Below are 17,405 nucleotides of genomic sequence, written 5' to 3' on the forward strand. Positions count from 1 at the left end.
TGGAAGTTAGTATTGTCAGAAATGGTGATATGTCAATATTTATTGATACTGAAATATCTGAAATGATTCTAATACTCCTTTTCTGCAATATTGATACACCGATACCAGTTGTGCGTTCTCTCTCTCTCTACTCTCTGACAGCGAATTGACAGTTTGACACACCCCCAACTCCTCTCACTCGTCTCATTTGTTCTGGTTGAAGTATTGGTGTTTAGGGCTGTCACTTTTGTGAAAAAATCCTGTTCGATTTTTGAGACATAAGTGTTCATTGAATCGATTGTAAAATAGATTTTTCTTGTCTAAAGACGTTTCCATTTTAAACGCCAAATATAGGCAAATCTACGGACAACTAACAGGCATTAGGACGAACGTAAACAGGGCGCTTGAGACGCGCACATTCAGCAATATTTCTGATGATTTATTGGCGTGAAGTTTCTTGCACAATGACAAACAGGAGTGCAACATTCTCGAAAAACAATAAGCAGAGTGGACTGCCATAACATCAATGAAAAACATTACTGCAGGCTTCAACATGGCTGTGTTTACGATTAGAAATGTCAAACAAATTTTTCCTACGTAGGCGATTGTAGGACCGTAGCCCGAATCTGTATCTGCATGCATGAGACTGTCTGAATACTGGCAGAATTAACTTTTTTGTAGTAAAAAGAGACACATTATGCAGAAGTATAATTTGCCGTCATGTGTGTTTGTCAGAGCCTGCAGTTGCTGTGTGACGCGCGTTCGCCGCGGGCGTATCGTGACGAGCTGGACGCGCTCCGAGAGAAGGCCATTAAAATCGATTCCCTATTTTCGTTTTCGAAACTTGTGTTGGTTGGTCCGATCGATTGTGCAATCGATTTTCGAACGTAAAGTGACAGCCCTATTGGTGTTACAGGTCCTGAATTTTGGCTCGGGGTTTTGGTTATTGTGCATAATTTTGCTCATTCCCGCATGTTTCATGCTCACAACAAAATCATGCGCAACACTGATCTAAGGAAGTGGTGCCCCCACATAAAGCCGCCTCTCAATCAGCTCGCAAGTAACAAATTTAGTTGGTTTTCCTGTCTTATTGTGCTTAAACGGTCAAATGCACACAAAATTATGTCAAAATGCTTGGTTTGGTGAATATTCAGATAAACAGTCTGGAATGGAACAGTTTTGGAATGTAAATAGTTGAAAAAGAAAACTGTTGTATAACAGTATATTGGACTGTCCATAAGCTCTAAAAGTGACAGCAGCTTTCATGAACCCGCTGCCTTCATGTTAATCAGAGAATAAAAGACAAAGAGAAGGTCACTCATTGCTCTTTACTGAATAACTTTTGTAACTTTAATTGTAAGCATTAATCAGTATTTCATTTTTACAACGAAGACTATCCAGTGTTATTTTATTATACTTTATTTAATTTCTTTAGTATTTCTTACCCGAATACTACTGTTAAACCCACCTGAAAAACATAAAACCTTATTTCATGTTTTTTTTTATTCTATTGCATTTTATTTGTGATATTGTTTGCAATTAGCTTTTTTTGTTCATTACTAACTGTCTACTTGTCTTTTTTGTAAAGTTTCAAATAAAGCCTCCCTGTGCTGTGTGTAAGCTATTGCAACAAAATTACCCAAATTATCAAAAAATTATGAGATAATAATAAAACTGTCTATAGCAGTATGGCAATTTTCCCCATGGTATCGGATATAGATATTTTAAGGTATCGTATCGAAGTTAGAAATTCCAGTAATCGTGACAACACTAGTGGAAGTCTCTTTTAATTAGCCTATACAGTGAAATGATACCCAGTTTACTCCTTCACTGGTAAACTGAAGAGCTTTGCTAGCGGGTTATATAACTCAACGAAACGCATCCCATATGAGATTAATCAGATATATATACAAAATAAACATAATATTACAAATTATATCTGCACAAAATTACACAAAGTATTCCCGTTGAACCACAATTAAGGTTGAACCACTGTAGTCACATGGACTATATTAACTATGTCTTTCCTACCTTTTTGGGCCTTCAAAGTGTTAATTAAATAGCCGTCAATGGAGTCCCCCTGAGCCATAGGATTTTATCAAAAATATCTTAATATTATAAAATATATTAATATTAATATATCTTAGAGTTTCGAAGATGAACAAAGGTCTTGCGGGTTTGGAACAAATTGAGGGTGGGTAATTAAGGACAGAATTTAAATTTTTGGGTGAACTATCTCTTTAACCAAATGCATCCTATATGAGATAAATCAGGGGTGCCCAATCCTGCTCCTGCCAATCGGCTGTCCTGCACAGTTCATCTCCAACCCTAATCAAACACACATGCCTTTCATTTTCAAGTGATCCTGACTACCTTAATTGGTTGCTTCAGGTGTATTTGATTAGGGTTGGAGATGAACTGTGCAGGACAGTCAATCGGCAGGAGCAGGATTGGGCACCTCAGAGATAAATCATATATAGGCCTACACAAAATAAACCCAATATTACAACTTACGTTTGCACAAAACAAAAGGCTGCGAATGCTCATGCAAACTTATAGTCATGAAGGTCTAACTCTAGCCTTTTAACGTAAAATGGTCCCAATTCCAAACATAACTCTGGCGCGCTCGCTTGAGGAGCACGCAAGTTTTATTGATTAAATTATTATTGATAATAAATTGGTTGTCAAATAATCATTAGCATCTCTAATTAAAATGTCTTTACGATCTGCCTCCTTGAGAGATCATAGAATCTCAGTCGGAGTTTTGATGCCCCCATCCCAACATACTGTACAGTGTGACGTACATTAACATCACGTTTAGCACCGTAGTGGTAGGGTTGGGCATATACTGCTAGACATGGTTACGATCACGTGACATTTGTAGTTCTTCGTCGTCACAAAAGTATTAAAGCTTTGCCCGTTTAAACTTTAAAAAGATTTTACTTGCACTCTGTTTGGACATGTGCTTTTCTGGAGACACACACCGGAAGTTCTATTTCATGTCTTATTGCGCTTAAACTGTCCAATAAACAAAAGGTTTACATAAACACAGTCGGATATGTCTTAAGTGAATGTAAACAGCTGAGATAAAATCAGATGTCTGTCAGTATATTGGATCCGTTCATGAGGTGACAGAAGCTCTCGCATAGCTGACGGCAGACAGTCTGTACTCCATCGCAGCTTTAAAGGGGCATTTCACCCGTGGGAACTAAGGATGGGCATTTTGCAAAAATATTGCATTCGAATATTCGGGCTCATAAATGATGTTTAACGAAAAAGACGTTTTTTTTTACGTTTTTGTCACAATTTCTGAACAAGCTTACGATTAGGCAATATACACAACAAGCTTACAATATATGTTCAAGTTTTATTTTAGTTGAAAACATTAAACAATGTGTAAACCAAAAAATATATATATATTGATCTAAGCGCGTGATCTACTGACAATGCGCAAATTAAAGAACACACGCAGCCGGATCATTTTGATAATGACCAACGCAATCTATCAAGAGCAGCGCAAATTAGCATCTGGTTTAAGACGTGCTTTTTTTGGATGTTAAATTGCGCAAATACCAGTAAATTGACTAGTGCAAACCTTAGTAAACCACCTTACATGATAAGAATAATCATTAAATTCTTTCTTATAAATTTTGCAGAAGGGAAACTTCTACAAATGCATATATTACTGATTTCCTTAAGTAAATCATGACAAAAGAGGGTGTGCGCTGGTGCAAGCTGTTAGTAAATCTGATCCTTAGTGTAATTGGAAAAAATAAATAAAAATAGCATAAGATAATACGCCATGTAATACTCCCTGCATTTATATAAAAAAAAAAAAAAAAAAAAAACCAACAACCTGGTTTAATGTTTTTTTTTTTTTTTTTTTTAGCATTTTTAAAATGATTATGTAAATTTAAATTAACTAAATAACTTGCCCTTGGCCCTCTGGTTGAGAACCACAGCATTGTCACTAAAAATGTCAATGTCAAAGTCAAAACAAAAATTACAAATAAATCTAAATAAACTAATCAATCTTTTAAAATAAATAGTTGGATGGTGGAACATCCTGGCCCTTCACTAGTCAGTAGCCTACATTTAAAGAGTAATCTCTGTTGGAATGGTCAGCGAAGATCTGTGTTGACACAGTAATCCAGTTCACTGAAGATATGCCTGAACCTGCAACTTTACTGTAGGCATTTGAAATGGAATTCATGCTGTGCCTGTACTTCATGTGTCACCCAGCATTCCTGTGTCATTTTCACATCTGCAGGTGGAACTTTTCTGAGCAGTTCGCTTTGTACAGTACTTGGAATTGCATTATATTTGTCTATTTTAAGTCATGTAAAAGTGCATTCATTTGTTATTGTTTTGAAGAAATTTAACTTGACATTCAACAATGACCTGAATGACCACAAATCTTCACGCACATGTAATCATGCGCATAGCTGGGAGGCAGTTAGAAAAACAAGGCTGATCTGTGAACACTGAAATACAGCTCACATACGCTACAGTTTACAGTGTCAAAGACAGGAAAGGTGGAGGGTTGTTTGTGGTGAATGCTGAGGGAACATTGTAAAAGCCACAATTGTAAGTTATAAAGACTGATACACCAAAAGTAAAGCATTTATGCCCAGTTTTAGCAATACTAATAAAAATAGTCTATTTTACAAATTTACGGTTGGATTGCACACAATGACATTTAAGTTGTGACAAAATATTCAAGAATTGTAAATATTACAAAAATAATGAAAAAAAGAGATACTTTATTGTAATATAAAGTATTACAAATATATAATAATATTTATTCCTTATCCTACTTAACATCACATTTTTCATTGCTACAGTCAAATTACACTTCTTAATCTTCACTGGGGGTTTAAACCTCCATGTTCTGTAAAGCTGCTTTAGAACATTATGCATTGTGAATGGTGCTATATGAATAAAACTGACTTAACTTGTGCTGTTTGACCCAGAAATCAGATCATTGCACTGCACTCAGTGAGATCAGGTTTTCAGGAGTTGAAAACTTTTTGGAAATTTCAGTTAGGTTCATTTATTTGCATGTAGGGTCTCACCATTATTCAGTGAAATTATACATGTGCACTGTTGCTGTGAAAAACGAACAGTGCAGGAATAGAAAGAGAAGCTCAAGATACAGTGTCCTGTTAGTTTAGCTCATGGTAATCATTCACAGAGTCATTATAATGTGACTCCTGGCCTATTTCAAATAGCCTCTGTGTAAGCAGGCACACTATATTTTTTAGTTTACTCCCCAGGCTTTCTTTAAGTGCTGTTGAGAGATTGTTCTAATCAATACACCAGTATGATTGCAAAAGAGTCTGGACCCAGTTTTAGCAGCTGCTTGAGTGATACCAGTTGCTTGAATAAAACTGATTGAGAACAACAATGAGTCTAAATGCAAATTAACTTGGGCCAGAGGCAAACAGAATGTTCATAAATTTAGCATATCATTTCAAAGCTCTTTTCATCATTTTTTCCCATCACAGTATTCTAAGACATGTGACCATTAGAAGTCGGGCAAGTAGTATTGCTTTAATGATAAATAAATATTATTTTGTAACATTTTACATTTTAGCTATCATATACACTCACTTATTAAGGACTTGATTGCTTTTTATTCCACAAACATTGCAAGGCATCAGCTATTTGTTATAAGCCCACTTTAATGATAATGGAGGAGTGGTGAGGTTAGGTGTGCATTTGTCACTTGCCTAAAGCTGCAATTTCAGTCTAGTTCCTCTGTCATCCCTGCATTCAAACCTGCAACCTTTGTGCTAGCAGCCCAAAGCAGCATCCTGAATCACGTCTAAATTTATCTCAGGCTAATAATCCTATAACCTGTTCTTTATTTGTTGCAGACGTGCCAAACTGCGATTGTACCTGGAGCAGTTGAAACAGCTTGTGCCTTTGGGTCCTGATAGCACCCGTCACACCACACTGAGCCTGCTCAAACGCGCCAAAATGCACATCAAGGTACAAACATATAAGCATCTTTCTGACTATATGTTTGTTTACACAGCAGTAAAGAGGTTAGAGCAGCTAAAAGCAGTTACAGTCAGAGGGGAAGTTAATCAGGAACTGGCTACAGGAAGTTTATGTCACTCTCCATGTTGTAACTCAGATAATCCACAGTTCCTAACGCGGTAGAGATGGTAATATACCATATAGCTTCATAGTCTTTTTTTATTTTTATTTTATCATTTAAATATTCATGCATGTGATGCATCTGACAGTTCTCATGTGAATCATTGGATCATTATGTGAGGTAATTTCTGAATTAAGATTCATATTGATATTTTTGTGTGGTATAAAGTAAAAAATGTCAGGGTGATACAACTGTTCTGATATCATCAAGAAAGAAAAAAGCCTCATTAAAATAATGACATTCTGTGTTGCCAAATCCCCCAATCAGAACATTTCTCTTGAATGGATATTTTTCATACCTGGTGTTTTACCTGGTGGCAATCCGCCCAATCTGGCAACACTGTCTGCAGCAGCAGCAGCCTCCCTTGGGTCCTAGTGCCCACCCAGTAGGAAGTTTGATATATTTAGGGGGGAGCTGTAGATCTACTTGTTAGGCTAATAAAATGGAACGTAAAATACACAAATAAGATTTAGTCACTTCTGTTTCTCAAAAAAGCAAGAAGTAATTGATGTCATACAATCACGAGTCTGATTTGATTTAATGGTCAGAAGCTATAGCCTACATGATAAATAAATGACACTTGTAAATTTATTAATCTGTAATATATTTTTTTCAAACAGATGATGAAAATAACTTGAATCCAAGGAGCTCTAAAAGAATTGTAGAATTTTTATCTGAGGCTAAAGGCAGCATCCTTCAACTGAAGTCACGCCACCCGCACTTCATGTGTTGATGACTCCATTGCTGTAGACCATCTACAAATGTTAAATCCACAATTGACATATTTAGGTTACAACTGTATCTGTCTGAAAAATATTTGTTTTATTGTTTTGTTATTTTCAAAGCTTTCAATGTACTCTTATTATAAAAAAGAAATTTATTAATATTTATTTAGCACTATCAAGTAACCTTTTGATAAGGAGACCTCAGAACTCTAAAACCTGAATAAAATATATATTTTTTTTTTAACACTAAGGCTATTTTCAGACTGCAGGCAAAAGTGGCCCAATTTTTTTTGTTCATAAGTCATTAGCTGAAATATGATATGTTTTTTTTTTTTTTTTTTTATAACAGTGTAAACAGCTCAAACATGGAATTTGATCTTTTCGATTCTGATTTGGGCCACTTCCATATAGCCTATGATTCTAAATCAGACACAGGTCTGATGTTTTGCAATGCGACCTCAGTTCAAACAGTCATTATCGGAATGCATGCAACTTTTAAGTCACTCTAGAGTCTAGATCAACATTCATCACAATTCAGCACTGATGGGAGCCAATCCAAAGATTTTACATACCATTAATTATTTGGTCACTCCGTGAATTTGGTATACTGCAGTGAAGTTAGTCAGTGGAGGGATGGTGAGCTGTTATACTAATGTATTACAGTGAAAGCTCTATACAAGCAAAACTTTAGGAAAAACTGTATGTGAAAAACATCTCATCCTAGTCAGTGTCCTCTTTATCGGCTGTGCAGAGATTCGCTAGCTTCCACAGCACATCACTGTACAAATGAACTTGTTTTTCTGTTTTCTTCTGTATAATTCTGTGCTGCGTGCCATCTTTGTTATTGTTCTTTTGCGCATGTGTGTGAGTTTGGGATCGTGAGCTGTTCAGACTCGAATCTGATATTAGCCACTTTTAAAAATAACGTGAACAGCCAAACAAAAGTTTTGAGCAATAAATCAGAATTGAGCACTAAGGCTTGCTTTGTGAACGTAGCCTAACTAAAATTGAAAATAATTCATTTATAATTCCTAAACAGGAGAGAGGTGTTATGTCCATACAAAGAATATATATACACTGCTCAAAAAAATTAAAGGAACACTTTGAAAACACATCAGATCTCAATGGGGAAAAATATCATGCTGGATATCTATACTAATATGGACTGGGTAATGTGTTATGAACGAAAGGATGCCACATCGTTTGATGGAAATGAAAATGATCAACCTACAGAGGATTGAATTCAAAGACACCCCGGAAATCTAAGTGAAAAAATGATGCAGCAGGCTTGTCAATTTTGCTGAAATTTCATTGCAGCAACTCAAAATGGTACTCAGTAGTTTGTATGGCCCCCACGTGCTTGTATGCATGCCTGACAACGTCGGGGCATGCTCCTAATGAGACGACGGATGGTGTCCTGGGGTATTTCCTCCCAGATCTGGACCAGCGCATCACTGAGCTCCTGGACAGTCTGAGGTGCAACCAGGTGATGTCAGATGGACCAAAACACAATGTCCCAGAGGTGTTCTATTGGATGTAGGTCAGGTGAGCGTGGTGGCCCTTCAATGGTAACATTCCTTCATCCTCCAGGAACTGCCTGCATGCTCTCGCCACATGAGGTCGGGCATTGTTGTGCACCAGGAGGAACCCAGGACCCACTGCACCAGCATAGGGTCTGACAATGGATCCAAGGATTTCATCCCGATACCTAATGGCAGTCAGGGTGCCATTGTCTAGCCTGCAGAGGTCTGTGCGTCCCTCCATGGATATGCCTCCCCAGACCATCACTGACCCACCACCAAACCGGTCATGCTGAACGATGTTACAGGCAGCATAACATTCTCCACGGCTTCTCCAGACCCTTTCCTGTCTGTCACGTGCTCAGGGTGAACCTGCTCTCATTTGTGAAAACCACAGGGCACCAGTGGCGGACCTGCCAATTCTGGTGTTCAATGGGAAATGCCAATCGAGCTCCCTGGTGCTGGGCAGTGAGCACAGGGCCCACTAGAGGATGTCGGGCCCTCAGGCCACCCTCATGAAGTCTGTTTTTGATTATTTGGTCAGAGAAATTCACACCAGTGGCCTGCTGGAGGTCATTTTGTAGGGCTCTGGCAGTGCTCATCATGTTCCTCCTCGCACAAAGGAGCAGATACCGGTCCTGCTGATGGGTTAAGGACCTTCTACGGCCCTGTCCAGCTCTCCTAGAGTTGCTGTCTGTCTTCCTGGAATCTCCTCCATGCTCTTGAGACTGTGCTGGGAGACACCACAAACCTTCTGGCAATGGCATGTATTGATGAGCCATCCGGAAGGAGCTGTGCCCGGTTGCATAAAGCACCTTAAGTGTAATTTTCCCTTAAGTTCGCCCTTATGTTTCCCTTAAACCTAAGGGTGTTGCAGAAAAAAAACCTTAAGTGTTACTTAAGGGTTTCTTTAAGTGAAACGTCATAAACATTTAGAATTTCCCTTAAATGCTGTTTTTTCACTTAAATAATCCCTTAAAAAGCGTTAAGTGTTGCATAAAACCCCTTAACGGTCATTTCCCTAAGTATAACTTAAGGTTTGGAAATCGTAACCTTAAGAGTAACGCGGACAAAAATAAGACGACATGCTGAATTTATGGAGCCAGCTGAAGATCATTATGTGCCAAGAAGAATTTTTAGGGATAGGGAGAACCCTTTGGACCATTTTAGCGATGAAAAATTGTTGCAAGAGTACCGATTTGATCGACGCGCAATATTTGCGCAATACATCGCTAACAAACTAGAGAGCGACCTTGACCATGTCACACATCGCAACCACTCTTTACCTGCGGTGTTACAACTGCTTATAGCACTGCGTTTTTTTGCAACTGGGAGTTTTCAGTAGTGGGATATGTTTTACACGTGCATAAATCGGCTACCATTCAATAAATGTAGGCTACAATTAGTGTGTATCGGATTTTCAGGTGATATTCTCAATTCATTCAGTTAACGGACGCTTTGAGGTAACGTTAAAGTGTTCAGACTGCAGACTTATAGCAACGATTATATTTAATTGTACAGTACAGTCATAACATAACGTACAAACATTATCTTAATTCCATAATGTCCTTAAACATAACAATATTGCTGGCCATAAACTGAGAAAGTGCGCGTCTGGTGTGTGATACAGTTGTCCTAGACGCGACGCGGGCGTGTTAGTGTTTTGCGTATCTATGGCAACAACAGACTTTTACAACGTGAATCCAGGATCGCTGTCGTGAAACACTTAAATGTTTCCCTTACCTAAGAGAACCGTTTAAGAGATTATATGCAACACCCTTAAGTTATTCTCTTAGGTAAGGGGAAATCGCCCCTTAAGTATCATTACTTAAGGGAAAAACTTAAGGTGCTTTATGCAACCGGGCACTGGACTCCCTGCGCAACCTCTGTAGGGTCCAGGTATCGCCTCATGCTACCAGTAGTGACACTGACCCTAGCCAAATGCAAAACTGGTGAAAAACAGTCCGAAAAGATGAGTAGGGAAAAAATGTCAGTGGCCTCCACCTGTAAAACCATTCCTGTTTTGGGGGTTGTCTCACTGTTGCCCATCTAGTGCACCTGCTGTTAATTTCATTAACACTAAAGCAGCTGAAACTGATTACCAACCCCCTCTGTTACTTAACTGACCAGATCAATATCCCAGAAGTTTAACTGACTTGATGCTATTCTCGGATTAAAAAGTGTTCCCTTTATTTTTTTGAGCAGTGTATATATATATATATATATATATATATATATATATATATATATATATATATATATATATATATATATATATATATATATATATATATATATATCGCTAAAAATTGGTTAAAAAATATCTGCATATCGGATATTAGCAAAAATCCAATATCGTGCATCCCTATCAGTGTGACAATACAATTGTTTTTTGTTGTTTTAATAGAAAAACTTTGACATAATTTGAATTGAAATGAATTGTTTTAGCTTGAGAGAAATTTTTTACTTTTTCCAGTTTTCATAATGTAGAGAGTGTGTTAATTTATATAAAAAACATTTTAAATCAGCAAACTAGGTGAGAAATTGAGTAAAATAAACAGTGCGTGTGAGTTGACATTGTCTTGATTTGTGCTTGAAATCATTATCAGGAAACAAGATTGTAATTTTGAGCAAAATAATTGTAGTTATCATTTAACCATGACTAAAATATGACAAGTTTTCAATGACTAAAACGACTAAAATTCCCAGACTTTTAGTCAACCAAAACTTGACCAAACAAAACAGAATAGGTTGACAATAAAAAATGGACAAAACAAAACAAAAAACACAAGGCTAAGACTGATGTATCATGCATATACATGTAGAAAAAAATATATATATTTGTGAATGAATAACTATTTTTAAACTTGAAATAATTATTAGTTTTTGTACCAAGCACATGTTTTCTATGTGTACTAAAGCAGTTATTACTTATTGATTGATGGTTAAACAACATGAGTAACATCTGTAGAGTCATTCAATTGAAAATTTCTTGAAAATTGAACTTTTTCGAAAGAACTAGATTTTTATCTTTTATTTATTTATTATTTATTATGTCACTAACTCATTTAAATTTGCCTAATGAAAAAGGGCATTTAGCGTCAGTGGAATGAAAATGTGTTCAAACTGTCACTGTGAAACAGAGGCTAGACTAAGGCAACCTGGTACTATGTCTCTGTTGGCCCTTTTGTTTCTTTCCTGTTTGTCACACAGTATTTCAGCTCACCCTGTCTGGTTTCCTGTCATGCACCATAGTCATGCACCAATCTGTTCATGTGATTGTTTCCCTTTTTGCCTCACACAAATTGTGGATTTCTTGCACTGTGCATGCTCAAGCCGACTAGTAGATACATGTCATGCAGTGTGGTGTTTCTGTGCTCTGTGGTTTGATCAGTGGAAACATATGCTCTGCAGAAGCTGGAGGAACAGGACAGGAAGGCTCTAAACATGAAGGAGCAACTGCAAAGAGAACATCGCTACCTCAAACGGCGTCTGGAGCAGCTCTCTGTACAGGGCTTAGAGCGCATTCGCACTGACAGCATGGGCTCCACCATCTCCACTGACTCTGAGCAAGGTACAGCACAGCTGAAATATCCCGATGTATGCTGAAATACATCAAATAAAACCTTTAAAAACGAAATTAAGTTCTACACTTACAGCAATTACACATACTGTTACATATGCTACACATATTGTGTATATCGTATGTATTATACAGGCTGTATGACTATAGTTGATTCCAGATCATGTGACCTACATTAATCTCTGTATATACAGTGAGGTCCAGATGTCTGAGACTTTTTGTAAAAATGTTAGTTTTCTGTAAAAATTATACAATTAGCATTACAATTTAAGTGCAAGTTTAATTGATAAATGAATAAATTTCAGAATGCCTTTGAATGTTTTAATGTTCTTGCGCTTCTATATATATACACAGACACACACATACTGTTCCTTCATACTATTCCGTGTTTTTAAATTTTCAAAATCCTAAAACTTTCTCTTTCAGTTTAAATGAGATAGAAGTGGACTTACATTTTGTGTAAAATATGTAAATACATTTTGTAGTTAACAGTTAATTAAGCAAATGAGCAGAAATCAGATTTGATCTGCATTCAGCTGTAGTTTGTGTGCTTGTGCTGTTGATTACCACAGATAGTAATTTCAACTCTTCACACACTTTAATATGTATAAACAAACATGAAGAGGGTTTACAGTAAATACATGTACTGTGGAACACCAGTAGGTAAGCGGGCAGCACTGCAAATAATAATAACAATAATGTTAAGCATACTATTTCACAAGTATAACCATAACCATTTTACACAAGTCAGCATTATTGTCTGTGGCAAGCTTCAGAATTTTATATTTGCCATCCAAAGACATTAGGTTTAATATAACAAAGAATATTCCTTTATTCTTGGGATCTTTGATTCATGTATAAAATAACACTTTCTATGTTTTCACAGATGTGGACATTGACATAGAGGGAATGGAGTTTACGCCAGGTGAGAATGATAGTGTGGACAGTGTTAGCGATGGTGAGGACCACTACAGCCTGCAGAGCAGCTCCAGCGATGGAGGCCACCATTCACATTCCCACAGATTACAGGCTCACATCTGCTAGGCTGTATCAGACCGCTACAGTGTGTCACCTCCAACATACCCATCAGCCAGTCCCAGCTGGCAGGAAACACCTGGCTGACTTCCACTCATCAGAAAACTCTCTTCCCTCTCAACCCTTGCAACACTTTATATCAGAGACCCCCCCCCCCCCCCAACCCCACGAATACACACAAACAAGCAATATGTGGTTTTAGTAAGAACATGTGGTGTGGTAATGCAGTTTTAACTTGTCTTTTCTGCTGCGGTGTGAAACTGGCTCTGTTCCAAAACTTAGTAACTGCCTTGCTGTCTATCATCTACGTAGGCAGTTCTGTCATCTAAGGCAGTATAGACTCCTTAATAGATTAATGGAAAGGGAGCAAAAGGCTAAAACTCCTGGGCACTTCTAGGAATCAATGGATTCTCTTTCAGATTAAAAATTTGAAGTTAAATTGACCTTGAAGTTTATTAATTGGTTAATTTTTTGTGAAAGAAGATAGAATATTAATATCTAATGGTTGACTACTAATGGAACAAAGAAATGGTGCTCTCCAAATGCATCACTACAACGGTCTGTTGTTGATAGTTTTAGTAGTAAATTAACAGTAGTAAAATTTAATAGTAAATTATGTGGCATTAAACTTGGAAAGCTACAGCTTTCTAATTCAGTAAAATTATTCTGGACCAAGCCTGAAAGACTTGAGAAGATGAGTAGTTTTTTTTTCTTTTTTTTCAACTGTTTTTTGTTTTGTGTGTGTGTGTGTGGCCAGCAATCAAACTGACAAGTCAAAACTGCATGACTGTGCATGTGAAGGTGTAGAGATGGGGGAAAAAACACTTGTCGAGGTGTTGGTACTATCAGAATATAATTAATATGATGCTTTTAGTCCTATGTTTTTCCCTGTAACTTAATTGCAATAATTTTTGAAGCCTTTATTCTTCAGCAGTTTATATGCAGTGCAGTGTGCAATATTCAGTATATAAAAGAAAGTTCTTTGTGCTAGGAATTCCAACTTTTCAGACAGTCCCAGTTTTTAAAGCAGGTTAGACCAAAATAATTGAAAAAAGAAAGAAATTACTTTTGAAAAAAAGAAAGAAATTACTTTTGAAAAAAGAAGCCAAAAACATACTGGTGATTTGAAGTGTAGTTTATATCTTCTGTAGCAGATTTTGTATTATATTTTCCTAAATAGTCCTTGATTAAAAGACAAATAGAGGTGTGTGTGTATATATATATATATATATATATATATATATATATATATATATATATATATATATATATATATATATATATATATATATAATGACAGAACATGAGGCCAGGATAATGTTTGGGAGAACTCTGGCATTTGTTCCTTATCTCCAACCGTCATACTGTGCCTTGACTGGTCGTATCCCTTTTCCTCCCATCATCTCCTTGACACATCCCTCCAGCCCTGCTCGGATCCACTACCTGCCAGCCACCCCGCAGCTTCCATCCTCAGAATAGACTCTTCTTTGGCCTTTGGCACAAGGTGACGAGAAACATTGGTTAGTCACCTCTGACCTCCTTCTTTTAATTTTCCGAAAATGTGCTTTTCTATTCTGCCATGCAACATCACCCACATCAGCGACACTGGTCATCTCCTCTTTTGGCAGCTCGTCTCACCCCATTGAAAAGCGTTATCTAATCAACTCTGACCTTGAGGCTCTTTTCTTTTCATTTTTTTTTTTTTTAGTTTGATAATAGCTGTCTTTTATTGTCCTTATGCCTACGATGTGTTTTGTATTTCAAACAATGAAGTGGAAAACCTTGGGAGAAGAGCATTGGAATCAATCATTAATGGCAGCTCAAGTCCTCCCCACCCTCTCCCAATGGTAGTTCCTGTTTTAGTGTTAAAGTGTGCTTAAGGTGATGGTAGTATTTGATCCTTTGCCCATAAAAGCAAAGATACAGCAATATGATAATTTTGTTTGTAAAGGGGTGGAGACTGGGTGTATTTGGTAAGCAGCACTGTTTCAATACTATGGTGCATATTGTGACCAACTCATTGAGGTTTTTTTTTTTTTTATTGTTATTATTTTATCTCTCCATTCTCTGCAAACACTTAAAGGAGGGAGCATGTTTTTATTTTATTTCATTTTACTATTTTATTTTATATCTTTTTGTAAAGTATTTTTTTTTCCATTGAAGAGTTTACATTTATGTCATGGATATATGCCTGACTGTTGTAGCAAAACTATGCTTTTTCAATGTGTTCCAGTATGTTGATCAAGTGAATTGTTAAAAAGAAAAAGCAAACTCTTGCACAGAATCTCCAACAACATGATTTGATCGAGAGTTCAAAGAATTGTGCATGAGATTTTTTTTCAAATCTTTAAGAGATTGTTGCTTTCATTGGCATTATCTAAGAATCACATCACATGGCAAATTATGTGAAATCAAGCTAAAGTCAGCTTCCAGTGTGGTGAAAGAAATACTTGTGACAGAGACAGGGCTATTCAGCGGCTGCAGGGTTTTTGAAAGCTTTAAAACACTAAAAAATAAATAAAAGAGTGTATGTCAGCAGACAGGTACACATATAATTATGTGAAAAGAGCCAGGTGTCCAAGGATCTTAGATGTGTGTTCTATAACTCCGCAAAAAAAAAAAAAAAAAAAAAAAAAAAAAAGATGGCATGTTGTGATGATACTTTGCGTTTGTTGGGCCTTGCAGATTGAGCTTTCTGCTGAGCATGTTTGATTGAGCTTAAAGTCTGTGCAGCAGGAAAGCTAGATGGCATAGAGACAGGAGACTGGGAGTCAAGGCTACTTAAAGAACAGACCAGAATGACCAAGAAGAAAATATATAGCTATATATAATTCCTTTTACCTTTGTTATACACACAAAAGCACTAGAAGAAAGAAAGAACTTTCATGAAAAAGATTCCTGCCATATAGATTCTATTAGATATAGACTTATTTTTCTAACCCCTCCCAATTTTGGGAGGCATCAGGTGTAATATCAGATTTATATCTTTATATGACTGTAGGTTTGTGACCCATATTTTCTGCCCACTTTTTCTCTCTGCTTTTATTTGTGTTCATGAAGCAGTTTGTTGACCGGTCAGCATGAGTGGCGTAGCCCGCAGAACGCTTGCGTTTTAGCATGAGGAAAACTTGCGGAGAGACTGCGAAGGGAGGGTTCTGTGCTAGAGACCTTTGAACAAGTAATATGCATTCAGATGTTGTATAATATTGTAAAGGTGTTTTTTTCTCTCTCTCTGTGTGTGTGTGTGTGTGTGTGTGTGTGTGTGTGTGTGTGTGTGTGTGTGTGTGTGTGTGTGTGTGTGTGTGTGTGTGTGTGTGTGTGTGTGTGTCTGTGAGTACGTACACATATTTACCTGGTGCTGGCTATGTTTAAGCCCACACTCTTAAGGTATTATGTATTCTTGTATTGTAATATAAATAATTAAAATGTTTTATACATAGTGGGTCTACGGTCATTATTTGCAATTTGCAACAGCCATTGTGAAAATATAGGTTTGGAGTGTAGATCATACATTTTAGCCCTCATGTTCTGTGGACAATCATGTATCAACAAAACAAAATATATCTTATGCAGTGTAGGTTCTGAAAGGCAGCAGATAGGGAAAAAATATAGACAAATTGGGCACTGGTAAAATGTTTCTAAAATTTTAACTAAATATTTGTAATTAATATGTCAGCAAAGATGCTTTTTGCACCCAGATAATGTAGTTCTACCAGTAGAGAGCCTAACACGACCATGCTACCCAACAAAACATTGATTGACCTCTTGTCTGGTTTTTCTTTTTTTTTTGACAAAAAAACCCCCAGCAACATAGAAAACTCTCGTAGGGGAAAGAATATATGCATATATACATATGACATGTTGTCAATATACAAAAAAGTATTAACTAATCAGAAAAACAACAAAAAACAAACCAAAGAGGGGGAGCTACTTAAAAATACACAAGTCAAAGGGAAAACGGCTAGAGAAAATAAAATTAACATTTGGAGCGGCACATAGACTAAAAAAGGAGCGGCACAAGCGACAGGGGGAGATTAATCAAAACAGTAGTTTCCTAGATATATCACTACACATTTTTTTTGGCAATTTTAGTAGATTTGATCTTTTTCAGTGAGGTAAAAAACTATTTAAAATAATTTATAAACCAAACAAAGGAAGGCCGTTCACACCGCCAGCGACACGCAGCGACAAAGCGACATGATCCCATTCATTTCAATGGAATGCTGGCGACTTCCGGCGACACGAGCGACTGTCAGCGACAGTGACCGTTGGCGACAGAATGTGGGCGTGTCAAGCGACACGAGACGCGCGACAAAAGTTCAGAAATTTCAACTTTATGCAAATGAGAAGCGATTTTCGCGAGCGACAACCAATAGGAAAGAAGACTTTCAGTGGAG

General features: G+C 37.0%; 1 protein-coding gene across 2 annotated transcripts in view; it reads left to right on the forward strand.

The window, feature by feature from the left end:
• The window catches only part of mxd4 (MAX dimerization protein 4), a 29,514-nt gene extending 13,895 nt beyond the window's left edge, over positions 1-15,619 (forward strand). Inside the window, exons 4-7 of one of the 2 annotated variants that reach the window (XM_081360606.1) lie at positions 5,859-5,973; positions 11,805-11,964; positions 12,860-12,898; positions 14,433-15,619. In XM_081360606.1, coding sequence (XP_081216732.1) covers positions 5,859-5,973; positions 11,805-11,964; positions 12,860-12,898; positions 14,433-14,533 — 415 coding nt within the window. In that variant the 3' untranslated portion in view covers positions 14,534-15,619. Of the gene's footprint in view, positions 1-5,858; positions 5,974-11,804; positions 11,965-12,859; positions 14,074-14,432 lie in introns of those variants that run through there. The other variant, XM_081360605.1, reaches the window with a different exon arrangement.
• The last annotated feature ends 1,786 nt before the right edge of the window (positions 15,620-17,405 follow it).

Source organism: Scardinius erythrophthalmus (assembly GCF_964197995.2).
Source record: "Scardinius erythrophthalmus genome assembly, chromosome: 3".
NCBI lineage: Eukaryota > Metazoa > Chordata > Actinopteri > Cypriniformes > Leuciscidae > Scardinius > Scardinius erythrophthalmus.